Raw genomic sequence first — 27010 nt, 5'->3', positions numbered from 1 at the left:
AGCTCCTACAACAAGCCACAACCCAGGTTCACATCAACACACACGTTCTAATATGTTATTAACTAGAATAGTCACAAAACCACACTGGAGTTCAACTGAATTTGTAATGAATGTGTAGAATTGTTCCTATGGTGATGTTTTCTGTAAGGAGATGATTATTTCATATATATATAAGTGACAGTGCGTTCTAAGGATTTAATCACTTCAGTCAGGTGTCAGGTGTGTGTGTGTGTGTGTGTGTGTGTGTGTGTGTGTGTGTGTGTGTGTGTGTGTGTGTGTGTGTGTGTGTGTGTGTGACTATATAAACTACAAAATATACAGAGAAGGTAAAGTATTCTGGAGATACTGAAACATCATAATAGTGTTAATAATATTAACTTAATTAATAATAACTTAATAATATCACCAAACATCTACTGATCGTCTTTGAACAGCATGTGAGTTTATTTTCACTTTCCATTTCCATGAAATGCCTCCATTTGAAAGAATCTAGAGTGAGAACAGCCCATAAGGAGGCGGAGGAGCCCCCAACTGATGCTATATAACTGGCACTGCTGAAAGCTGCATTAGATCTGTACAGCCATAAACCGTGAGTATATGTGGGTTCTTGTTTTACTGTTATCTGATCTTTACATGAACATTTTGATCTTTAATTATGTAAATTAGGCTTTAAGAATTTTCTTGGGTGTTGAACAGAAGTTAATTAAATATGGACATGTGTGTATGTGTTTGTATCTATCATGATTTTGCAACTGGGAAACAAATATAGTGATATTCACTCATTAGAATTTATACAACTTACCATTTATACCATTAGAAAATGTAACACTTATGAATTTATGGTTAGATTCTAACTGCATTTCAATGTCTTTGTACATTGGCTTTAGACATTTTCAGTCCTTTAATGAATTCTATACAACGGGAGCTCTCAGATTTATAATTTAAGTAGAGATACCTGTGTAGAACAAGGAAATAAAAACATACACTGCTCTTCTGTTTATTTTGTTTTTAATAATCCAGAATTTCAATTTCATTTATCATTTTTCTATCATGATTTTTCAAAAGAAATAATTGTAGAAAATGGGACAAGAACAATCAGCTCCACCTCCACGTCCACGTCCACGTCCACGTACACCTTCACCTCCACGTCTACGCACACCTATATTTTCACCTCCACCTCAACCTTCACCTCCCAAACCTGGTAAGACAAATTTAAAAATTATTTTCATACATTCATACAGAAGTTGTGATTGTGACCAGTGTTTCTTGTCACTGTTGGAGCCAGTGTGATTGACAGTGACTAAGTGGAAACAAATATACAGAATGGGGAAAATGTTCCTACTTTCATGTTTTCAGAATTCAGTTTAAAGCAGTAATTTCAGTTTAAAACAGATTTTCTAATCGTGTGCATGCAGTAGATCTTTTAACAAATTTCACAGCTGAAGTTTAAAGACGTAACAAGAAGGTAAGACAGAATTTGTGCTCAGAACTCAGATGTAACTAGATGTACAATGTGTTCACAGTTTTTTCAGTGGCCACAGGAGTAGGTCTCAGTTAGATGGGATTCTGACCCATTTCATTGTCTGACAAGCTGAAAAAAACTTGTTGAATTACTGCTGCACTTTTCTAACATGATTGTTTTATACAATAGTTATAATTCCCATCAGCACCAACATCCATCTGAGATTTCACACCGTACTCAGTTTACATTAATATGTGAATTGATCACATTCACTCTGCATCATTTAATAAACTTCTTTAATTTAGTAAGCAATTAACTTGTATTCAAATAAATCATGTTTTGTTGAGAAACATAATATTTTTATGTAAACTGCTTTTTTTTTATCTTAATGACCACTTATTCCTTTTTTAATGTACCTGTAATCACAAAACGTTACATTAAAATTCATGTTTTGTGTTTTAAACTCACTATAAATGAATATTACATTGTGACTGATTGAAGTGATTGAGACAGAAAAATCACATTAGGTTTACTGCAGAACCAGAAGACTGTAGACATTCTGAATACTGAACACATACGTTCAACTGCACTGTTTGTGTAAATGCTGAATTTGGTTGTCTCTCCTTCAGAATTCGATCGTCCATGGAGGAAAATGGCTTGGGGGTAAGTTTCTTTAATTTTATAGAAGAAAATCTCATTGCCTTGAGCAATAAATTACAATTTTCCCTCTTTAATGTTCCCATAGTGTTAATTCTACCCCAAAACTGTAATTAATATGTATCCTCACTTCTGAACAGAACCTGTTACAACATACATTTGCTCTGAAACCTAAAGGATTGATTTTCTTTATTTGATCAGTTTATTAAAAAATGTTTCTTACTTTCTTTATTTCTTTCTTTATCCTGTAGACAGATGAATAAGAAATAAACACAATAATTTGCTTTACTCTCCTTGGGTTATGTAATGAATGAACAGCCTCTGTAGTTCATATTACACTTTACATTAGTACAGAAACTTATCTGCATGCTCAGTGTCATGCTTTATATCATTTATTTAAGGGAAAGTTTGTGACTTTCTGATTGTAACAGAGAAAAGGACAAAATTGAACAGAAACTGAGGACATTCAAGCCCAAGGGAACAAATGCTCGGTTCGTCAGGATTCTGGTTGTTGGTGAAGTCGGAGCAGGAAAGTCCAGTTTTATAAACTCAGTCAATAATGCATTTCAAGGACGAATCACCTCTGGGGCTCTTGTTGACAAGACAGGAGGTACCAGTTTCACAAAGCACGTAAGAATTTTCTAAAGTTTAAATACTACTTCAGGTACAATTAGATTTTTAATGAGATACCAGCAGCAAAAAAAACAGATAAATGGGAATTAAAGGAACACAAAGTAAATGATACATCTGAATTTGTCTTACAGTACAAAACTCATTATATTGAAGCAGAGGATGGCTCCAATTTGCCTTTTGTCTTTAATGATATCATGGGACTTGAGGACAAATTATCTGGTGCAAATACACAAGACATTATCAGAGCCATATACGGCTTACTTGAGGAAGGACACAAGGTAAGTAAAGTCTTCATGCAGTCAATGAATGTCATATTAACATGTGAATTATATATACACAGTACAGACCAAAAGTTTGGACACACCTTCTCATCAAAACTATGAATTAACACGTGTGGAATTATATACGTACATAACAAAAAAAGTGTGAAACAACTGAAAATATGTCATATTCTAGGTTCTTCAAAGTAGCCACCTTTTGCTTTGATTACTGCTTTGCACACTCTTGAAGGAGTTCCCAGAGATGCTTAGAACTTATTGGCCCTTTTGCCTTCCCTCTGTGGTCCAGCTCACCCCAAACCATCTCGATTGGGTTCAGGTCCGGTGATTGTGGAGGCCAGGTCATCTGGTGCAGCACCCCATCACTCTCCTTCATGGTCAAATAGCCCTTACACAGCCTGGAGGTGTGTTTGGGGTCATTGTCCTGTTGAAAAGGTGGCGTGTCCAAACATTTGGTCTGTAGTGTATATATATATATATACATATATATATATATATATATATATATATATATATATATATATGTATATATATATATATATATATATATATATATATATATATATATATATATATATATATATATATATATATATATATATATATTCTTCCCTGTTCACATTCAGTTTGATGCACCTGTGACAGACGTTAAATTCAGAAGCAACCCAAGTGTTGAGGAACAAACCACATGCCTGGTCAACATTATTGCTGCAGACAAAATATCAATGATCAATGATGGGGTCATTGATAAGCTGAAAAAAATCCGTCAGGCTGCTACCGAACTGAGTAAGAAATGATTATTACAGACGATAAACTTCTCTGTGTTAGGAGAAAATCTCAGGGAAGAAATACAGACTTTTAACACAGTAATAGTCATAATGCTCCATCAATTAAAAGCAAGTTAATCAACTTTTACAATACTGACTAATTAGTTTGTATTGAATGTTGTTCATACTGTAGGGATTGTTTTATCATATCACATTTTTTGATTGATTTATCATATCATCCAGATATGCCTCAAGTAATCATCATGACAAGACCAGATGTAGCATGTCCACTGATTCAAAAGGACTTAAGGAAGATCTACACCAGCAAGAAGATCAAGGAGAAGGTAATCATTCAGTTATATAGTTCAAAGTTTTGCATAGTTTTCCAAATTCTTCACCACCTAAAAAAGCTAAAAACAACTGAGTATTAACCTGCCTGAGAAGAACTGACACTGACTGTAATTACAGACAATTACGGTCCTTAGGGACACGTGTCCTTACCATCTTTGTACATGTGAATAGTCTAGTCTTCTCCCCTTCATATGTGGTCTGGGAAGCTAATGTCCTGTAATAAAACCTGGATTTAATTTCATACAATCCGTAGTTCCTCAGTATCAGTTCCTCCCTAAGTACACATACCTTAACTATGACTATGTCCATGTCTGGCATTATTAGTGAGAAATTGAACATCTATCTTTCTCTGTTCACTCTTACATTATCAATCTTACCTCTACCTGTGTTTGAATTTTTTACAGATGGAAGTGTGTAGTAATACACTGGGGATTCCTATGAATTACATTTTCCCTGTGAAGAACTACCATGAGGAGATAGACACAGATGATGACATGGATCTTCTGATTCTCAAGGCACTTGATCAGATTTTGTACAATGCTGCTGACTGTTTAAAGGAAAAAACATTTAAATCTGTTGTAAAAACTGAGTAGGGACTGAGATCACCAATCCTTTGTGTATTAATGTAACCCAAAGTGATTTACACAGCATTTAAAAATACACAGTAGGACACATGATTACCGAGTAAGAGGTAGAAGAAGAAGAAGAAGAAGATGACACATGATTACTGCTGATTGGAGAAGAGAACCAAGTATTTATTGCTAAACTAATTGTAATGCTGTGTTCTGTTTTTTATGGAGCACATTAAAATTATTTTACTTTAGTTACAGTTACTGAATTAAAATAAACCTTAAAATATAAGTGAGGAATTTTATGTACATGTTAATCTTACCAATAAAAAAAAGGCTCTTACTTAAAGAACAAAACCCTTTCTAAGTTGTCTACTGAGGTCTGTATTTTACTGCATTTATGGGCTGCAATAGAAGTTTTAAGGAAACTGACACGGTTATTCACCGCATACGAGTTGTGCACCAACACTAATATGAAACGGTCAACCAGCCATAATTTCATGATTTTAAACAGAGATCTAAAATTAAAGAATAGACTGATATCAGATCTGTGGATTCTATCATCAGACGGTATAACAAACTATTAACAAACAGGTCAATGATAATAAATACATTCTCTGATCAATTACATTTCAGGTTTTTACTGCAAATATCACATCCACAACACTGGAATTGGTCAACTATGAGAAAGTTTTGTTGTGAACTAAGACTATTACACTGTAAAAAATCCAACTCGCAAAAAGTTTACTTTTTTTATTAGTTAACTGGACAAAAAACTTTGTTGACTTAACAAGTGGGAATGAGTTGGTTCAAAAATTGTTTAACCAACTTAATTTTAACTGTTGATTGGATGTACACATGCAAGTTTACAAGCACACAAGTTGGTTAACGCATGCGCGCTGTATATGTGGACGTTGGAGCTCACGTGGAAAGATAGAGTCACGCACAAGATCACAACAAATTTCATCTTCTCAAACTTCATAATTTAAAGTAAGTATCTTTATGATTCCATTATAATGATCGGATGTGGCGCGAAGCTCCAATGTCTTGTTCTTAATAGTTTTAATGTCTTTTGTCGTGGTGTTGCCGTGTTCAGTGTAGACATGGTGTTAGTTCACCCAAAAATTTCTGTCATTAATTACACCCTCATGTCGTCCTAAACCCGTAAGAACTTTGTTTGTTCTCCAAACACAAATTAAGATATTGTTTAAATTCAAAGGTATCTGTCTAATCCACACAGAAGCAGCAATGACATTGCATCTTTTGAGGTCCAGAAGGATATTAAAAGACATTGATAAAATGGTCAGCATGACTACAGTGGTTCAACATCAATATTATAAAATGATGAGAATACCTTTTATGCACAAAAACAAAACAAAACTAGATTTGTAAAGTTCGTTGCGACAAACTTTGATGTTGGCTTTGACGGTGCAAGTATTTGCAAAGGCTGGTGCATTTTGGAGGAAATTGTGAAAGCTACTGTACCACTAGGGTGCCAATACTTTTGGAGGTGAGCGGACATGAGCATGTGACGTGATCCGAATACCCATGGGGCAGTTCACCTCATTGTGCTGAGTGTTTTGATATGTCACATGTCCATTTTGTGCAAATTTTTAATTTTCACGTGATGTCGCGTGACGTGACTTGACCAGAATACCCCTGGGGCAGTTCCCCTCATTGTGCTGAGTGTTTTGATATGTCACATGTCAATGTTGTGCAAATGTTTCATTTTCACGTGACCAGAATAACAGTGGGGCAGTTCCCCTCATTGTGCTGAGTGTTTTGATGTCACATGTCCATGTTGTGCAAATTTTTGATTTCGCTTGTTTTAGGGGCGGGGCTACACCTGACGTCACATGGTGTCGAGTGACGTCACCAGAATACCCGGTGGGGTGCCAATACTTTTGGCAAAAAATGGCTACTGAGGGTTTGGACATTTCATGTCAATAATGCAGTCATTATGGGATCCTACTTATTAAACTGCATAGAACAGTACATGCAATTCTTAATGTTGGATGTATTATTATTGTGTGTGTGAGAGCTTAGAGGACTTTTCGGAATTCCCTATTCAAGTCTATGGGATGTTCGATCGTCGACTACGGGAGAACCAAAAATTCCGTCGGAACTCCGGAATAAAAACTTCGTCCGGAGTAAGGTCCTAAAGAACCTGTCTGAGTTCGGTGTAAATCGCTGGAAAACTTGCCGAGTTATAAACCTCAAAAATTTATGATGGAAGTCTGTGGGAAAAAAGGCCACTTTGAGCTTCTGTACTGGGAATGCCGGAATTCCGATCGCTTAGAAAAATAGAAGCAACAAACTTCAGACTAGGGTCTATGACATATCCGAATTTGGTGCATGTGGCTCGGAAGCCCTAGGCCGCATTTTTTTTAATAAATTTTTGTCTAATAATAATAATAATAATAATAATAATAATAATAATAATAATAATAATAATAATAATAATAATCATAATAATCATAATAATCATAATAAGCTTATAACGGAAATCAGAATGTTGGCTTCTACAAAGCCAACATAATAAAGACTTTATTCAACAATGTCTAGTGATGGGTGATTTCAGAATAACTGATTTATGAAGCTTCAATGTTTTATGAAGCTTTTGTTCAAATTAGCAGCCTTCACTAGATATTGTTGAAAAAGTCGGTATTTTGGGGTTTTTTGGCACACAAAAATTGTTTTCTTCACTTTATAATATTAATGTTGAACTACTGTAGTCATGCTGACCATTTTATCGACATCTTTTAATATCGTTATTGACCTCAAAATATGGAGTGTCATTACTGTTAAAAAATGTCAGAAAATCAGAAAAGATGTAGGTGACTTTGTTTCTTCAGAGGAACACAAATGATGACAAAACTCCAACCGTTGCAGTCTGTTAGTCCTATTTAAAATGGTAACAAAATCAATTAGAGTGAAAAAAAAACATGCAGACAACTCCAAATTAAACCCTGTGGCTCGTGATGACACATTGATGTCCTGAGACACAAAACAATCAGTTCACTTGTGCCAACCAATATGTAACGGCCAAGAATGAATCTGAGATATGACTTGCTTCAGCAGTTTCTGGAATTTCAGGTAAGTTACATGCTGAGATATCAACAGGTTAGTTTCCTTCTTTGGCTACAGTAAGTAAAGCTTGGTCTGGATCATATGAAGTTACAGTAGATTATTGTGGTATGTTATTGTCCTGAGTATTTTGCATTACATCCTCCTCTGAAGGTGAATGAACAGATTCAAGACTAGGAGAATTTTCCTTTACTTCATGAATAGTAGTAAACTTTGTCTCCTTAATTGGATATTTATTCCACAGTAAATCGGGAATGTCATCATCAGTTTCAAGGATTGAATGTTGACTATCAGAGATTTGAGAATTCGGTCTTTGCCGAGTTCTGATTTCTGCAGTAGATTCACTCATTGCTGTGTCTGAAGTTGCCCTGAAGTCTGAAGGAAGTAAAAGATCCCGATGGAGAGTGCTTAATGGACAGTTTTTTGTTGCTGGGCGGATTGTATAGACTGGTAAGTTAGAAGCTTGCTTCACTATGACATGGGTTTCAAATTCCCATCTGTCAGCTAGCTTGTGCTTTCCGCAAATGCGAACATTTCTGACTAATACTTCCAGAGTAGAGTTGGTCACATGCTTATCAAACCGCACTTTATTCCTTTTGGCAGTTTTATGTGCATTGTGCGAAGCAACTTCTTAACTTTCCTTCAAGTGAGACTTAAGGTGCTGAACATATTGGGAATGAGAGACTGGCAAACTGTTTCTACCAGGTAACCCAAAAGCAAGATCAATCGGTAACCGGGGCTGACGCCCGGACATAAGTTCGTACGGGGAGAATCTGGTTGTCTCGTGTTTGGTGCAATTATACGCATGAACCATAGATTTAACAAAATCCTTCCAGTGAGTTTAGTCCTTTTCCTCTAAGGTTCCGAGCATGTTCAATAAGGTTCGGTTGAATCTTTCCACAGGGTTGCCTCATGGGTGATAAGGTGTTGTTCTGATTTTTTGGATTCCGGCTATTGAACAAAGTTCCTTAATAGTGTGTGACTCAAAGTCTGGTCCTTGGTCACTATGTAACCATTTGGGAAGTCATAATGTACAATGAATTGATCCCACAAGGACTTTGCTACAGTTTTTGTTTTTAGGTTTGGCATTGGTATAGCCATAGCATACTTAGTATAGAAGTCTGTGATTACCAGAATATCACGCGTGTTACTCCTGTCAGGTTCAAGAGAAAGAAAGACGATACAGACTAGCTGTAAAGGCCTTGCAGCCTGTACTGTATGTTGACTAAGTGTGCACTTTTCTGTAGTAGAGCTTTCCTGTGGACACAGCGGCTACAAGTCTTGACTTTTTGCCTTCAGCTCCCATTCTTGGCCAATAGAACCTGGAGTGAACCAGATCTAGAGTTTGTTTCACTCCCATATGGCCCATCTGATCTTGTAGATTGCTTATAGCGAAGACTTTCAGGCAAGACAAGTTGATGGTTTACAGAGACTTCATTTTTTTGATTCTGTCCATCAACACAAGATGATCCCACTCCCTCAAGAAGAAAGGGAGATCTGGATATTCCTTTCTCAGTATACAGTAGGAGGAGGTTTCTCTCCTGATTCCAGGTATGTTATTACTTCACGAATAACTGGGTCAGACCTTTATTTTCAGCTAATTCTTTCTTTGTGAAGTGGGGTATGGCAGGTAACCCACTGAGACTTTCTTGCTCAAAACCTTCGAGTACTACCTCAGGATGACATTCGATTCGATTGGAATGAATGGATTCGATTAAACTGACAACAGAATCGTCGGCTTGTTGAACTGAGTGTTTTTCACAGATAGCTCTGATCACATCATAGTCAGTAGTTTGTAAGTGCTCTGCATCTGTCGTATGATACTGCACAAACTTCTGAATTCTTTCTTGCTCTTTTGCTGACAGCTGATCTTCTGACAGCTCTGCGTGGGTCTCCTTGACAAACTGTCTGCATTGACATTTTGATTACCAGGCCGGTACTGCAACTTGAATGAGAATGTTGAAAGTACAGCTAGCCACCGGTAGCTAGTATCATCCAGTTTGGCAGTTGTCAAGAGATAAGTCAATGGATTAATATCAAAGACAGAGAATATTGTGCCGTAGAGATAGTCATGAAATTTTTCAGGGCCAAGAACTCCAGTTTATGAGCCAGATAACGAAATTCACTGCGTGACAGGCCTCTACTAGCGAATGCTTTTACATGTTTCTGTCCAACTTGCTCCTGGTATAATGCAGCTCCTAATCCTTGAGTGCTTGCATCAGTATGAACAATGTATGAAAGTTTGGGGTCTGCATAGTCCAAGACTGGGCAGCAGAAAGTTTGTCAACCAGGGTCTCGAATGCTTTTTGCCATGCAGCGGTCCAACGACCACCGAACGGCTATTTAGGATCAGGATATTGACAGTCTCTCAGATTTCCTTCCACTTTTCTTCAATGGCAGATAGACACGAGTTAGATCATTCAGAGGCTTCACTATATGCGAGTAGTCTTTAATTAACCTACGATAGTAGCCTGAAAATCCTAGGAATGACCTTAATTCCTTCAGATTCTTTGGACACGGCCAAGTTTTGATTGCTTCAAACTTTTCGGGATCCGTTTCCACTCCATTCTCAGATACTATATGTCCTAAGTACTTGACAGAAGTTTGAAAGAAATGGCATTTTTCCGGGGAAAGCTTTAGACCATTCTCCTTCAAACGAGTAAGAACTCGAAACAGACGGGTTTCATGGTCCTCTAAAGTTTTGGAGAATATGATCAGATCATCCAAGAATACAATACTTCAAATTGATGTCTCCCATCATCGTTCTTTGGAAAGTACTTGGAGCGCTTGTTACTCCCTGTGCAAAGCTGTGCAAAGCTGAAAACGTTTCTTCCAGGTTCGGCAAGGCATACGTGTCTTTGACTGTTTGGAGATTTAACTTCCGGTGGTCAATACAGAGTCGTACATTGCCATTTTTCTATCTTACGACCACTATTGGTGATGAGAAGGGAGTCTCTGACTCCAGTATTACTCCACTTGTAAGAAGTTCTTGAATGTGCTTTCTCACCGCACCAAGCTCACATGGGTGAATCCGCCTGGCACGATGTTTAATTGGGGTTTTGTCATGCAATTTAATACTATGCTTCACCCGTTGTGTGTGTCAGACAAGTAGAAGAAGACTTAGAGGGAAGTGTATGTAAGCAATTTTTTTACAATAACTCCTCCAGGTAGAGAAGATGATGTTGGATGCTGTAATACTTCCAGACCTCAGCCATGACCTCAGGTGCTCTGTCTTTCAATCGAACATGACCAAGGGCACCGGCCATGCCGTATTTGTGCCGTAATCTGAGGGCAGCCAAACAGTGAAGGTTGAAAAGATGGGAAACTCCCATTCAAGTGTGCTTCATACAGTATATGGAGAGTATTTGTCCCTATCAGAACCAAAGGGGAAGTCTGACATTCAGGGTCCGGAACAACTAAAGCAACGGAAGGCACGTCAACATCAGTCCCAATGAAATCAGCAGGGAATGTCACAGTAAGCTCTATGTACCCAACATAAGGTACAGAAAGACCATTTGCTCCTTCAACTTCCAGTAAGTCAGAAAGTGAATGGGTAGGAAATCCAGAAAGGAACTATTCATAGAAGGATAAAGGAACGGTGGTAACTTGAGAGCCGGTATCAATTAACACTAGAAGTCCCAGAAAGCAGCCATTTGACTTTTCTACCTATAAAACCCGCAGGACAGCCGATGGGCTGGAAGGCTTTAGGCTAATATCCTTAATCAGCTGTGAACAGTTGCTTTTGTTATGTAAATAATGTGGGGCCATGCTGAGGCACTTCAAGGAAACTTGTGTTTCACTTTGCCATCTTAGGGAGAAATCAACACACATGTTTTTTTTTCCCTTTGTTGCTGAGATTTATTGATAAAAATAGTACAAAATAAAATAAATAAACCAACCATTTGTACACATATTTACAAATAATATTAAAAAGTGAGTGAGTACATTCCAGCAATCACTTACAATCCTGGCACTGCCATGGTATCTCCCGTCTGCATTTACCACATGTGTATCTGTAGCAGTGAACACATCGCACAGTGGCATGATTGTTCTTGCATTGGTGTTTGACCTGACACATGGCTCTTTTTCCAGGGCTAGGTGTGGAGGCTTGTGTCCGAAGCAATTGTTCTTTTCTTGCCTTCTTCGCACACATATGAGAGTTAGCCAACTCTCTTGCAAGCTCCACCAGGAAGTCCACCCGTCTTTCCTGCCTTCCGGTGCATGCTTGATACAGCACATGTGCATTCACTGCTGCCATGTCAATCATGTTATAGAACACGGCAACTGGCCAGTGCCGTGTCCCTGTGTGGTGTTGTATAGGGTGACAGTGTTTGGCTTCCTTATGGTGGTATTATCGGCGTCAGCGTAGCAGCAGTGGTTGAAAACACCTAATAAAATAAGATAAATTGTTATTTTCATAGCACTTTTACACACAATGACACACTTGGCAGTGTTGATTCTAAAAATTAGAAACACATAAACATAGAACCACAAAAGACCTGCAACATACCTGAGTGGTGAATTCATTGTGATCTGTGTGTCTAGCGGATTGAGGGATTTCCCGGCGAATCTTGTTGACTGTGCCGAGGATGGTGGTTTTCCGGCTAAGAAGTTTATGCACAAGTGACAGCGATGTGAAGAAATTGTCCGTGGTAACATTTCTGCCCTTGTCTAGGAATGGTTCCATCTGCCTCATCACTACATTTTCAGACAGTCTTGGATTTTAGGTCGCAAGCCACCCAAAACTTTATCCCATACTTGTCAGGTTTAGTTGCAATATACTGCAGGAAACAGCACCAAGTCTTTGACGGGAAAAGCTGTTCATCAACGATGATATGTAGACCAGGGTTGTATCCACCTCAGCACAAAAGGAATTAGCAGCCCTCCCTCCCCCACACATACAAACAAGCCACCAGCAACCATTCACACACACACACCCAACCCCCCTGCAGATTGCTCAGGTAATGACCATATTTACACATGAATTGATGCTAATGATAGCTAAAAGACTAGCCAGTTAGCATCCACTTGGCTAAAGGACGGTTACAAATTTCTGGGACTTCTAGTGTTAAGCAGTTACATTCTTGCCCCAAAATAATGATTTGAGCGATGCATTTCCCTCCAACTAAACCTTTTGGCAGTTTAGCAGGCTTAATCTTGGAATTGTGATTCTGTGCAAAGACTTTCACTATAAAGGGATTTTTTGACCTTTCAGTCGCTGGTTGTCCCACAGCAGGAACTGATTTTAGTTTAAAGCACTGTTAGTAGTTTCATTCTGAGCCTCCCGTCGGGGTTGCTTTTCCCTCAAAAATTTGCGTTTTTCAGCTACAAGCTTTGGGTTGGGCTCTGAATCACACGAAGAGGCGATATGACCATCCTCTTCACATTTAGAACAATACCTGAACATCTGAAGCCTGGACAAGTAGGCAGATGGTTGCTCTCCTGCATTCTACAAGGTGTTCATGACCTTACCAAAAAGCTGTGGTCTCATTTATAAAGCGTGCGTACGCACAAAACGGGGCTGGAAAAATGCGTACGCCAGTTCCCACGCAAAGGTTGTGATCTATAAAAAACAAACTTGACGGGAGAATGTGCGCACCTTTAAGCAAACTTTGAGCTGTGTGTACACACATTCTGGAGCCAAAGGGAATTGGTGACACAGATGGTGAGGTCGTGAACTGAAGTTAGATTGTAAAAAATATTTGTGAGAAGAACGATTATAAGAATTATTAATTCATTCATTCATTTTCTACCACTTGTCTGAACTTCTCGGGTCACGGGGAGCCTGTGCCTGTCTCAGGCGTCATCGAGCATCAAGGCAGGATACACCCTGGACGGAGTGCCAACCCATCGCAGATTATAAGAATTAATGACATTTAATTTTCACTCCATTGTATACGTTATATCCACCTTATCATGAAGATTAAGTCCAACAGTGTTATTTGTGCCGATTGTTTTAGGCTATATACATCTAGTAAAATCCAAACGTAATTCAAAATGTATTTAAAAAAAAATAATAAATAACAATCAGCGCTGCCTTACAGTCACATTGTCCACAACGGGAGCGCAGGAGGAGATGGCGCGACTACATGTGATACAGAATAGCATGAAATACCCTTTTATTAGAGAACTGCAGAACACAGTGTAAAAACTAAATATTTTCCTTAATGTACATATATCATAAAATGTCAAAGTCTGCAAATACAGTCATGAAGCACAATCGCTACTCATCATTGGTCCTAACTATTACGGTGTTCATTACAAAACCGTCATGAAGAAGTATGTGTTCACTATAACATTTTCATCTTAAATTTTCGCCCACAAATTAATTTCTAGAAACATGTAAATGACCCGGGTATATAATGCTTCATGATGGCACTGCTGGCACTGTTGAAGGATTACACCATTGGCAGAATAAGGAGAGAACGAGATTTCAGGGACCATGATGATTTCCTGGCCCATGATGATAACTGGCTAATAAGCCGATTTAGATTCCTAGAGCTGTGCTCTTGGATCTATGTGCTGAATTGGGTCCAGTATTAGAGAGGGCAACACGCCGGAACCATGCCATCCCAGTCCAAATACAGTAGCTACGTGATGGCTGGCTTCTTGGTGAGTTTAACGATATTAAAAAGTAGAAAATGCAACAATTTTGTTTTTAATATAATTATAACAATGTCGCTTTTAATATAATTATAACCTGCAGGCGACAGTGGCTACCCCTGAGACGCTGGCTCCTCACTCCATTTTTAAACACCCAGAGCGCAGAGGAAACTCATTATAACGAGGTCCACTCTCGTGCCCGCGCAGTGATTTGCATTGACTATTTAGGGTTAAAAATTGTGCGTGTACAGGGCGGGATTTGAGGCTGGTTCACGTACGCACATCTGCGTGTGATCTGTGATTTATAAAGGGAACCTTGTTTACAGGTGTGCGTAAGCACGGTTTTATAAATCGGAATTTTTTTTGGCGTACGCCATTTTTAGCTTTTGCCCGTATGTACATTTTTAGTTAGGATCCTATGCACAGTTTTATAAATGAGACCCCTGGTCTCTATCCTCGACAGTGCTGAAAGCGGAATCTAGCAATTGTAAGTAAACCGATGGGGAAGTTTCAGGACCTAAGTGTTTGATAATGTTAGCAGCTGGAGACAAAAGGCGGTCTAAGATCTTCCTCGACCCGTAAAAATCAGCTATTTTGGAGTCTTTAAGGACAAGGTCTACGCCATGTATCATAATCCAACTTGTTTGGAGGTTGAGGTTTCCTCCCAGAGAACAATATGAGGCACATGTGCCTGAGCAACAGCTTCTCCACTCCTCACCACGTGTTAGACCACCAACATCTGAACTTCAGGTGGGTTAAGTACGGTGGGAGAGGTAAGTACTGTGGTATCAGTTACACGAGAAGCACCAATCGGGGCTGACTGGGCTCCTTCTTGGCAAAAGTGATCTATGCCATTAGACGCTCTGCCTTCAGGCGGCTCTTTATCAAAGGGGTTAACTAGGTTCTCATCTATGGTCTTATATGAAGTGCTCATCGGAAGGACAGCAGCACTCACTTCAGTAAGCATCTGGCTTAACATGGTTTCAAAGTCTACCCCACTAAGTGTTGCTATCTCTCTTAGCCCTTTGATGTATGATTTGGTAGCTGTACCCCACAACTCTTGAGTGTAAACACTGGATAGAGACCTTATTGTGTAAGTAACATTTGCATCACTAGTCAGCTGATACATATGAGGTAACATTGGGTCTAGAGATTGTAAAGCATGCCCGCTGTCAAATTCAATGACTACATTATTATGGAATTCTGATTCAGTATCATCAATCTTAATTGACCTTGCAATTGTACCATGTTCTTCTAGAAAATGCATCAGTTCTTCATCACCTGTGGTTTCATGTACCCCACTAACTATTACAGTGTTTGGGATTTTTATACCTTCCTGAGCAATAGCATTCATGTTAGCAATGTGTTAATTTGTCTGGTCACCAACTGGGGTTTTAAAGTATCAATGCCTATGATCAGAATCACGCCACTACCTCCAGGCTGGCTTGCCATTTTTATGTAACAGGGCCTTCAGTGTTACATAACATAAGTGTACTCTTATAGACTTATAAGATAATAGATTAATAGACTGATTCACTGGCAATGGATTCAGAAGATACTTAGTTCATCTAGGGAGGTAGGAGTAAATACTGATTAATGAGACTGCATGTAAAGTAAATGAGTTGTTTATAAACACCCCCCCCCCCCCCCCGTTTAGTATAGGCCTTTACTTAAAAAAAGAAAATTACAAAAACAACATTAAACAGAACAACAAATCAATTACATCACCTGGTGTAAGTGTAGACGATATGTTTAAGTTCAGTGACCTCTAATCACTACCTTTAACAACATAGACAAATACACAATTAGATTCAATTTCCAACTTTGACTGATATCAGACCTTTTTTCTGTGTAATACCAGTTAGAAAAGCAACAATATAACAACGTCCAGTTAAGTACAGTTACAACTAGGGCAGTTCTCAGTACTGATCAGTTCTCAGTTCCAGAGGTAAGTATTTACTGTTGTCCACTAAGTTGTAGAACAGTTGAAAGCTCAAAGTGCTTTTAACTTTGAGTGAGCAGTAAACAAACCACAAGGTACTCCTTTGAATGGATTAGATGAATTTCCTCTTCTGTCCTTCTAGAATTCGACTGGGTTGACTGTGGCTGTACTTATCTATGTAGTATTCATACACATTTAAAGTGACAGACAAGAAGAAGAGACCCATATGCAGGACACCAGGCAGGAGTCATGTTAAGGGGTAAATTAACTGTCTTTGCAAACAGTGGGCAGAAATCAATGTACAAACAAGATCAATACAATCCAAGAAGACAGAGTTCTGGCAAGCTGGTAGTGACGTGTATAATTTTATGTTTCATTCATTTCAGATAATGTTTGCATTCCTATTTTAGTCTTGTTGTAGATCTTAAACTGTTCATCCTATTTTACAGATGTGCCTCAAGTAATCTACATGAAAAATGTGGATAAAATCTGCCCACTGGTCAAAAAATTATGTAAAAAAAGCTCTACAGCAGCAAGAATATTAAAGAAAAGGTAAATTTGTACTAAACATACCTGGAATGAAACTTATTATAAAAAAAATGGGATTGAACAGATATGCCCTAAATGAATATAAACACATATAACTAAACAGTGCCTGTTTTTATTTGTCTCTTTTATATCTACAGTAATAGAGGTTCATATCACATTAAAATAACTGAATTAATTTTATTAATCCCAGGCCAGCCGAGAGACATAGACCCTAGATCTTCCCCGGGGCCTCCTCCTGGTTGGACATGCCTGGAACACCTCTCCAGGGAGGCGTCCAGGAGGCATCCGGAACAGATGCCCAAGATGCCTCACCCTATCTATAAGGGAGCGCCCAGCCTGCGGAGTAAACTCATTTCGGCCGCCTGTATCCGGGATCTTGTCCTTTCAGTCATGACCCAAAGCTCATGATCATAGGTGAGGGTAGGAACATAGATCGACTGGTAAATAGAGAGCTTCACCTTGCGGCTCAGCTCTTTCTTCACCACAATAGACCGGTATATTGACCGCATCAATGCAGAAGATACACCAATCCGCCTGTCAATCTCCCGCTCCATCCTTCCCACACTCGTGAACGAGACCCAAGATACTTATACTCCTCCACTTGAGGCAGGAGCTCTCCACCAACCTGAAGGGGGCACGCCACCCTTTCCCGGCTGAAAACCATGGCCTCGGACTTGGAGGTGCTGATTCTCATCCCGCCGCTTCACACTCGGCTGAAAACCGTCCCAGTGCACGTTGAAGGTCCTGATTTGAGGATTGTAGAGAAATAAATGGGTTTAAGGTAAGGCAATGGACGGTGCATGATGGGAGTGAGATGGTGCTTGCTTGTCGAGTTGGTGTGAGATAAGGTGAATGAAGGTCAGACTGAGAATAACAGAAAGTGAAACAGGAACACAAACAGACAGGAAACAGCCTTGCAGTTTTCTGTACATTGCTGTACATTTGTATTTGTTTCAGACGCAGGAGTGTAGTTATCGACTTGGGATTCCCATGAATCACATCTTTCCTGTGAAGAACTACCATGAGGAGATAGACACAGATGATGATATGGATCTTCTGATTTTCAAGGCACTTGATCAGATTGTGCACATCGCTGCTGATGCAATGAAGAAAACATCCTCTAACTCCATTGACAAACAAGAGTAAAATATCTTAATACAGCAGTGTAGTATTACATCAACTGATTCATAAACTATTTAAAATATAATAGAATAATTGCTAGAACAAGTAAAATATTCTGTACCTTTATGGTTTACTTAACATGTAATTAGTAACCGTATAATAAATTCAATAATAGATCTACTTTATGTTGGTCCTGCACAAACAGACAGTTTAGCTGATTAGCCATTAATAAGATTCTACAATTAACAAAAGTTATTTATGTTCAAATTTTTAAATATTAAATAATATTAAATAATGACACAACTTTGCCCTCATCCTTGTGAGTGTCAAACATCAGCAATTGCAATTCATTGCTTGGACTGGAAGTAAAACCACAACTAAAGGCTTTTTTGTTCTATATCTGATCAAAAAATACTTTTAGTTTCAGTTTCTAGTAAATCATGTTCTTTCAAGAAGAGCGTGCGTGTATGTGTGTGCGTGCGCGTTTGTGCGTGTGTGTGCGTTTGTGTGTGTGTGCGTGTATGTGCGTGCTTGTGTGTGTGTGCTTGTGCAAACATGTGTGTGTGTGTGTGGTAAAGAGAGAAAGGGTTACAACAGGGTAATGATTAAATATTTATCTGCCTAGAGCATGATACACATTTTACCTTGTAATGCAGTGTGTTGTGTGTGTGTGTGTGTGTGTGTGTGTGTGTTGTGTGTGTGTGACAGTACTGCTTCTGCATTTCTCCATTATCAGTAGTTACATAACTTTTCCTGTTGGCTCGAACCGGTCTGGCCTTTTTCCTGTGGTCTCTGTCATTAAGCTCTTTCTCCCCTCAGAACTGCTGTTTAATGGATGATTTGTTTGTTTTTCTGTGTAGAGACTGTTGTGTAAAATCCCAGTTTCTGAACAACTCAAGCCAGTGAGCAACAAGCCTGCTTCTGTCTCTGAGAGCAAACAGAACAGGAACACAAGTGGCAGTGCATATATTCAGTCACTGTGTTTGTCAGAGCCTCTTAGAACACACACATATACTCATTATCAGTGGACTTGATGAAAAATCTTAAATATAAGAAAGAACTGAATCAAACTGTTTATGGCATGTAGTATAGAAATACTTAATAGTAATATTTGAGTATATGGTATATTTTAATAGAGTAATATACTGTATACAGTTTTGTAATGTATTGTGCAAAACAGTAGTATACTGAAATGTGAAAGAAAACATGCAAAGAGCAACAACAGTGTGCAAAACATCATGTAAACAGTTTTATATGGTGGTGCTGTGTACATGGTGTATATTGGAAGAGTGTGTTTGGTGTTGGTCAGTGCAGTTCACATGGCTGATTGTGTGTTTGTGTGTGTATGTGTGTGTGTGTGTGTGTGTGTGTGTGTGTGTGTGTGTGTGTGTATGTGGTGTTCAGTACAGTTCAGTTCAGTTACTGAGGAGTCTGTGGAAAGAAACTTTATGAAGTGCATTAGTATTAGTTAGAATTATAAAGTAACATTAAAACTTCTTTAAGACTTGATTAATTTTTCAGAGCTAATACATTATAATATGTATCACTGGTAAAGTTTTGTTGTGATGAAGTAAGACTATTAGCAGAATGTCTGACATGTCAGTCTCAGTCATGTGAACTCAGTCCTCAGACCTTCAGTCATGTATTGCATCAGTCTAAAAATACATAAAATAATAGAGATTATAGTCTATTATTAGAGATAAGGGATGTGGTAGCTCAGTGGTTAAGGTGTTCGACTACTGATCGGAAGGTAATTAGTTTGAATCCCTGGTCCACCAAGTTGTCACTGCAGGGCCCCTGAGCAAGGCCCTTAACCCTCAATTGCTCATGTGTATAAACTGAAATAAAAAATAAAAAAATGTAAGTCACTCTGGGTAAGAGTGTCTGCTAAATGCTGTAAATGTAAATGTAAATAAAAGACTGTCTGAGGTGTTAAAATTTTATATTAAAGTAAAACTCTCTACATTAATATAACACAACTACTGAACAAACTGCACAACTGATGTAAAGAGTAAAGAGTTTCATGTAAAGAATAAGTTCATGTTTAAAAGTTTAAAGAAGCAAAGATAACGGTCGAGATCTTGATGATGGCCTAAAATACTTTCACTTTCAGTTTAAAGTAACTCATGATCTTTTAAGGAGTATTATCAACATTCAAACCTCTCTCTCTCTCTCTATTTAATATCTACCAAGAACTTCCTACACATTTACAGACGTATTTGAGAAGTTGAGTTCGGTACATACCACAATTAATATTTTTGCAATTGTTTGCATTATTTTACAAATAAAACCAATAAATAAATTAATATTTACAGATGTTTGCTGCACAGGATGTGTATGTGTGTAAAACTGTATGTAAAGGTCAATGTGGTGAACACATGTGTACATAATGTTACACTTTCTGTACCTGTAGCTCCTACTGCAAGCCACAACCCAGGTTCACACCTGTTCTAATATGTTATTAACTAGAATAGTCACAAAACCCACAATGGAGTTCAAGTGAATTTGTGATGAATGTGTAGAATTGTTCCTATGGTGATGTTTTCTGTAAGGAGATGATTATTTCATATTTATAAAAGTGACAGTGCGTTCTACGGATTTAATCACTTCAGTCAGGTTTCAGGTGTGTGTGTTTGTGTGTGTGTGTGTGTGTGTGTGTGTGTGTGTGTGTGTGTGTGTGTGTGTGTGTGTGTGTGTGTGTGTTTGTGTGTGTGTGTGTGGATATATAAACTCCACAATATACAGAGAAGGTAAAGTATTCTGGAGATACTGAAACATCATAATAGTGTTAATAATTGTAACTTAATTAAAAGTAACTTAATAATTTCACCAAACATCTACTGATCGTCTTTGAACAGAATGTGAATTTATTTTCACTTTCCATTTCCATAAAATGCCTCCATTTGAAAGAATCTAGAGTGAGAACAGCCCATAAGGAGGCGGAGGAGGAGGAGGAGCCCCCAACTGATGCTATATAACTGGCACTGCTGAAAGCTGCAGTAGATAAACATATGTGCAGCCATAAACCGTGAGTATTTGTGGGTTCTTGTGTTAATGTTATCTGATCTTTACATAAAAATTTTGATCTTTAATTATGTCAATTAGGCTTTAAGAATTTTCTTGTATGTTGAACAGAAGTTAATTAAATATGGACATGTGTGTATGTGTTTGTATCTATCATGATTAACAATTTGGAAACAAATATAGTGATATTCACTCATTAGAATTAGAACTTACCATTTATACCATTAGAAAATGTAACAATTATTTGATTAGATTAGATTAGATTCAACCTTATTGTCATTACACATGTACAAGGAAACGAAATGCAGTTTAGGTCTAACCAGAGTGCAATAGTAGCAAGTGCAGAATACACAGTTTGTACAAGATTTAAATAAGTTAAGTAAGTGGTAATATGGAATAATTTACAGTTGTGTGCATACTATGAACAATATACAGATTTACCGAAAGATGTGTGCTGTAATAAAATATATGGCAATTACTATAAACAGTAATTTACAGATATGTATGTTCTATGAATATAATATACAAATGAGTATGTATGTACTATGAATATAATGTATAGATGTGTGTGTGTGTATATATATATATATATATATATATATATATATATATATATATATATATATATATATATATATATATATATATATATATATGCCCCGCCTCTCAACCAGCAACTCAGAGAAACATCTCCGGAATATTAGGTGCTTCCGGACTGCAGTTCCAACAAAGCCCCTCGCCGGGGCTAATTACTCCACCAGCTGTTTCCTATTTCCCACGCTATATAAACTGAACTTGAACTTTCCCCCAGTTTGCTGTCATTCTGAGCTTTTTCTTTGATTCTGATTCCGGTTTTTGACTCAGTTTTGTACTTTGATTCTCTGATTGTTTGCTGCCCGTCCGGACCTCCTGCCTGTCCTTTGGTTTCTGATTTTGCCTACGGCATCGTTTCTGCCGTGTTTTGACCTTGCCTGTCTGTTTCCGAGTTGCTAATAAAACGCTGCAAATGGATCAAGAGCCGTACGACTCCTCATCTATGTGCTATGAACATAATATACAGATGTCTATTACTATAAACTAAAATTTACAGAGGGTATGTGCTATAAACAAAATATATTGTTATTACGATAAACCGAAATATACTGGAGGATATGTACTATGGTCATAATATAATATATTGCTGTTATTATGAACAGAAATTAGGGGGGGGGGGTATATACAATGGTAAGGCAATGGTGAGCAGCAATGCAAGAAAGGAGAGCAATTGTGCAAATGAGCATGATTTTATATAACAGTCCATTAGTGCAATAACAAATTGTGGGGTGTGATTGAGCAAATATACAAGTGATCAGAAGTTTTAGTTTAAACAGTCCATTAACGCAATAGCATAGTGTGAGGTGTGTGTGTGTGTGTGTTGCAGTAGAGTGAAGGACAGTAGGTTCAGCGAGTGGCAAAGTTCAGTAAAGAGACAACTCTAGGTAAATTATGAACTTATGGTTAGATTCTAACTGCATTTCATTGTCTTTGTACATTGGCTTTAGACATTTTCAGTCCAATAATGAATTCTACAGTATAACAATGGGAGCTTTTAGATTTATAAGTTAAGCACAGAACAAGAAAATAAAAACATACACTGCTCTTCTGTTTATCTTGTTTTTAGTAATCCAGAATCAAGTTGATTTTTCATTTTTCAAAAGAAATAATTGTATAAAATGGGACAAGAACAATCAGCTCCACCTTCACCTCCACCTCCCAAACCAGGTAAGACAAATTTAAAAATAATTTTCAGACATTCATACAGAAGTTTCCTGGCATGCAAGTACAGTTACAAGTAATTTGTAAGCAAATAATCATGTATTCTTGAGAAACATAATATTTTTATGTAAACCTTTTTTTCTTTAATCTTAATAACTTACTAAAACTGTAATCACAAAACATTACATTAAAATTCATGTTTTGTGTTTTAAATTCACTACAAATGAATATTTCATTGTGGCTGATTGAAGTGATTGAGACAGAAAAATCACATTAGGTTTACTGCAGAACCAGAAGACTGTAGACATTCTGAATACCGAACACATACGTTCAACTGCATTGTTTGTGTAAATGCTGAATTTGTTTGTCTGTCCTTCAGAATTTGATCAACCATGGAGGGAAATGCCTTGGGGGTAAGTTTCTTTAATTTCATAGAAAAAAATCTCATTGCCTTGAGCAAGAAATCTTTATTTTAACTATTTAATATTCCCATGGTGTTAATTCTACCCCAAAACTGACAGTTAATATGTATCATCACTTCTGAACAGAACTTGTTACAACATACATTTGCTCTGAAACCTAAAGGATTGATTTTCTTTATTTGATTCAGTTTATTAAAAAATGTTTCTTACTTTCTTTATTTCTTACTTTATCCTGTAGATAGATGAATAAGAAATAAAAACAATAATTTGCTTTACTCTCCTTGGGTTATGTAATGAATGAACAGCCTCTGTAGTTCATATTACACTTTACATTAGTACAGAAACTTATCTGCATGCTCAGTGTCATGCTTTATATCATTTATTTAAGGGAACGTTTGTGACTTTCTGATTTTAATAGAGAAAAGGACAGAATTGAACAGAAACTGAGGACATTCAAGCTCAAGAGAACAAGTGCTCGGTTCGTCAGGATTCTGGTTGTTGGTGAAGTCGGAGCAGGAAAGTCCAGTTTTATAAACTCAGTCAATAATGCTTTCCAAGGGCGAATCACCGCTGGGGCTCTTGTTGATGGGACAGGAGGTACCAGTTTCACAAAGAACGTAAGAATTTTCTAAAGTTTAAATACTACTTCAGGTACAATTACATTTTCAATGAGATAACAGCATCAAAAACAGATAATAGGGAATTAAAGTAAATGATACATCTGAATTTGTCTTACAGTACAAAACTCATTATATTGAAGCAGAGGATGACTCCAGTTTGCCTTTTGTCTTTAATGATATAATGGGACTTGAGGACAAATTATCTGGTGCAAGTATACAAGACATCATCAGAGCCATACACGGGTTACTTGAGGAAGGACACAAGGTAAGTAAAGTGTTCATGCAGTCAAAGAATGATCTATCTATCTATCTATCTATCTATCTATCTATCTATCTATCTATCTATCTATCTATCTATCTATCTATCTATCTATCTATCTATCTATCTATATTCTTCCTTGTTCACATTCAGTTTGATGCACCTGTGACAGACGTTAAATTCAGAAGCAACCCAAGTGTCGAGGATCAAACCACATGCCTGGTCAACATTATTGCTGCAGACAAAATATCAATGATCAATGATGGGGTCATTGATAAGCTGAAAAAAATCCGTCAGGCTGCTACCGAACTGAGTAAGAATGATTATTACAGATGATAGTCTTCTCTGTGTTAGGAGAAAATCTCAGGGAAGAAATACAGACCTTTAACACAGTAATAGTAATAATGTTCCATCAATTAACGCAAGTTAAATCTACCTTTAATTAACTTTTACATTACTGACTAATTAGTTTGTATAGAATGTTGTTCATACTGTAGGGATTGTTTGTAAATGATTTATCATATCATCCAGATATGCCTCAAGTAATCATCATGACAAGACCAGATTTAGCATGTCCACTGGTTAAACAGGACTTAAGGAAGATCTACACCAGCAAGAAGATCAAGGAGAAGGTAATCATTTCATTATATAATCCAAATTTTTGCACAGTTTTCCAAATTCTTCACCACCTAAAAAAAGCTAAAAACAACTAAGTATTAACCTGCCTGTGAAGAACTGACACTGACTGTAATTACAGACAATTACAGTCCTTAGGGACACGTGTCCTTACCATCTTTGTACATGTGAATAGTCTAGTCTTCTCCCCTTCATATGTGGTCTGGGAAGCTAATGTCCTGTAATAAAACCTGGATTTACATTTCCTGCTCAGAACTGCACACATCTGACATCTGACACTTCATCAAACTCCATCACGCATGCAAGTCCATTGTTTAACCTCAGGTCTGATTCCTCAGTATCAGTTCCTCCCTAAGTACACATACCTCAACTATGACTATGTCCATGTCTGGCATAATTAGTGAGAAACTGAACATCAATCTTACTCTGTTCACTCTTACATTATCAATCTTACCTCTACCTGTGTTTGAATTTTTACAGATGGAAGTGTGTAGTAATACGCTGGGGATTCCTATGAATAACATTTTCCCTGTGAAGAACTACCATCAGGAGATAGACACAGATGATGACATGGATCTTCTGATTCTCAAGGCACTTGACCAGATTGTGCACATTGCTTCTGACTTGTTGAAGGAAAAATCATTTAAATCTGGTGAAAAAAACTGAGTAGGGACTCGGATCACAAAGCCTCTGTGTATAAATGTAACCCAAAGTGATTTACACAGCATTTAAAATACACAGTAGGAGACATGATTAATGCTGATTGGAGAAGAGAAACAAATATGTACTGTATTGCTAAAATTACCAGAACATCTGACATGGAGAAGAGAAACAAGTGTTTGTTTCTAAAATAAGTGTAATGTTAGTGAGGAATTCTACGTACATGTACCCCCGAGGCAACGGGGAGAACATGCAAACTCCACACACACAAGGCGGAGGCGGGAATCGAGCCCCAACCCTGGAGGTATGAGGCGAACGTGCTAACCACTAAGCCACCGTGCCCCCGTGCATGTTAATCTTATTAATAAAAAATAAAGTTCTTACTTAAAGAACAAAACCCTTTCTAAGTTGTTTATTGAGGTCTGTATTTTACTGCATTTACAGTATGTGCTGCAATAGAATTTTTAATTGAAACTGACATGATTATTCACCACATATGAGTTGAGATCATATGAGATCACCAACACTAATATGAAACTGTCAACCAGCCATAACCTCATGATTTTAAACAGAGATATAAAATGAAAGAATAGACTGATATCAGATGTGTGGATTCTATCATCAGAGGGTTTAGCAAACTATAATAAATACATTCTCTGATCATTTACATTTCAGGTTTTTACTGCAAATGTCACATCCACACCACTGGAATTGGTGAGAAAGTTTTGTTGTGAAGTAAGACTATTACACTGTAAAAAATCCAACTATTTTTTATTAGGTAACTGGACAAAAAACTGTGTTGACTTAACAAGTGGGAATAAGTTGGTTCAAAATTTTTTGATTGGATATACACATGCAAGTTTACAAGCAAACAATTTGGTTTGGTGGTTAACGCATGTGCACTGTATATGTGGATGTTGGAGCTCACGTGGAACAATAGCACCATTTTAATCGTCAGACAACTTCATTGTTAATTCTGTGTGTTTTGAAACTGAATTCATATTTAAGTAATGTAATGTCACTGGGCAAACTTATTTTAAAGCTAGTTTGCATGAAAGATCTAATCAAGGAGAAAATATGTCACTTTCCCGGGTTTTATATCTTCCAAATATAACTTAATGTTTTCAAATCCTGGCTATATTCAACACTGTGTAGCAGAGCCACATAAGGTGACAATGTCTTAATGCCGAAATGTTGTATAGAGTAAGCATTACCTGATTGTGAACACTGGTAATATATTCTGTTGCATTTGTGTTGCCCCATTTACCGCTCTTGCGAGACCGCGCCGATGACGTCATGTGACATCGCTTCTTTTCTGGTTTTATATCTTCATCCATCCATCCATCTTCTACCACTTATCCGGGGCTGGGTCACGGGGGCAGCAGTCTAAGCAGGGATGCAAGATTTCCCTCCCCCCAGACACTTCCTCCAGCTCTTCTGGGGGAATACCGAGGCATTCCCAGGCCAGCCGAGAGACATAGTCCCTCCAGCGTGTCCTAGGTCTTCCCCGGGGCCTCCTCCCGGTTGGACATGCCCAGAACACCTCCCCAGTGAGGCGTCCAGGAGGCATCCGAAACAGATGCCCTAGCCACCTCAGCTGACTCCTCTCGATGT

General features: G+C 37.8%; 2 protein-coding genes across 4 annotated transcripts in view; both read left to right on the top strand.

The window, feature by feature from the left end:
- The first annotated feature begins 497 nt into the window (after positions 1–497).
- Positions 498–5080, top strand: LOC113637792 (interferon-induced protein 44-like). 2 transcript variants are annotated; one of them, XM_027138679.2, is made up of 8 exons: positions 498–589; positions 1066–1201; positions 2092–2125; positions 2551–2749; positions 2884–3030; positions 3657–3816; positions 4041–4141; positions 4553–5080. In XM_027138679.2, the coding sequence occupies exons 2-8, from the start codon at positions 1081–1083 to the stop codon at positions 4739–4741; spliced, it is 951 nt and encodes a 316-aa protein (XP_026994480.1). In that variant the 5' UTR covers positions 498–589; positions 1066–1080; the 3' UTR covers positions 4742–5080. The 2 variants fall into 2 exon arrangements, with proteins under 2 accessions (XP_026994480.1, XP_026994479.1); XM_027138678.2 differs by having other exon boundaries at positions 575–599.
- Positions 5081–20995: 15915 nt separating this feature from the next.
- The window catches only part of LOC113637794 (interferon-induced protein 44-like), a 34138-nt gene continuing 28123 nt past the window's right edge, over positions 20996–27010 (top strand). The window contains exons 1-8 of one of the 2 annotated variants that reach the window (XM_027138681.2): positions 20999–21048; positions 22705–22805; positions 23179–23212; positions 23640–23838; positions 23960–24106; positions 24254–24413; positions 24632–24732; positions 25217–25803. In XM_027138681.2, the coding sequence (XP_026994482.2) occupies positions 22757–22805; positions 23179–23212; positions 23640–23838; positions 23960–24106; positions 24254–24413; positions 24632–24732; positions 25217–25402 (876 nt within the window). In that variant the 5' untranslated portion in view covers positions 20999–21048; positions 22705–22756 and the 3' untranslated portion in view covers positions 25403–25803. Of the gene's footprint in view, positions 21049–22704; positions 22806–23178; positions 23213–23639; positions 23839–23959; positions 24107–24253; positions 24414–24631; positions 24733–25216; positions 25804–27010 lie in introns of those variants that run through there. The other variant, XM_047802864.1, reaches the window with a different exon arrangement.

The sequence above is a fragment of the Tachysurus fulvidraco genome, chromosome 18 (assembly GCF_022655615.1).
Source record: "Tachysurus fulvidraco isolate hzauxx_2018 chromosome 18, HZAU_PFXX_2.0, whole genome shotgun sequence".
Taxonomy (NCBI): Eukaryota; Metazoa; Chordata; class Actinopteri; order Siluriformes; family Bagridae; genus Tachysurus; species Tachysurus fulvidraco.
This window is presented reverse-complemented; position numbering and strand designations above follow the sequence as displayed.

What these genes read in the sequence shown, in the direction of transcription:
- LOC113637792 (XM_027138679.2), top strand. Translation starts at nt 1,081, where the DNA reads ATGGGACAAGAACAATCAGCTCCACCTCCACGTCCACGTCCACGTCCA. An exon ending in TGGAGGAAAATGGCTTGGGG is followed by an intron (nt 2,126 to 2,550) that starts GTAAGTTTCTTT and finishes TGATTGTAACAG; the next exon opens with AGAAAAGGACAAAATTGAAC. An exon ending in TCAGGCTGCTACCGAACTGA is followed by an intron (nt 3,817 to 4,040) that starts GTAAGAAATGAT and finishes CATATCATCCAG; the next exon opens with ATATGCCTCAAGTAATCATC.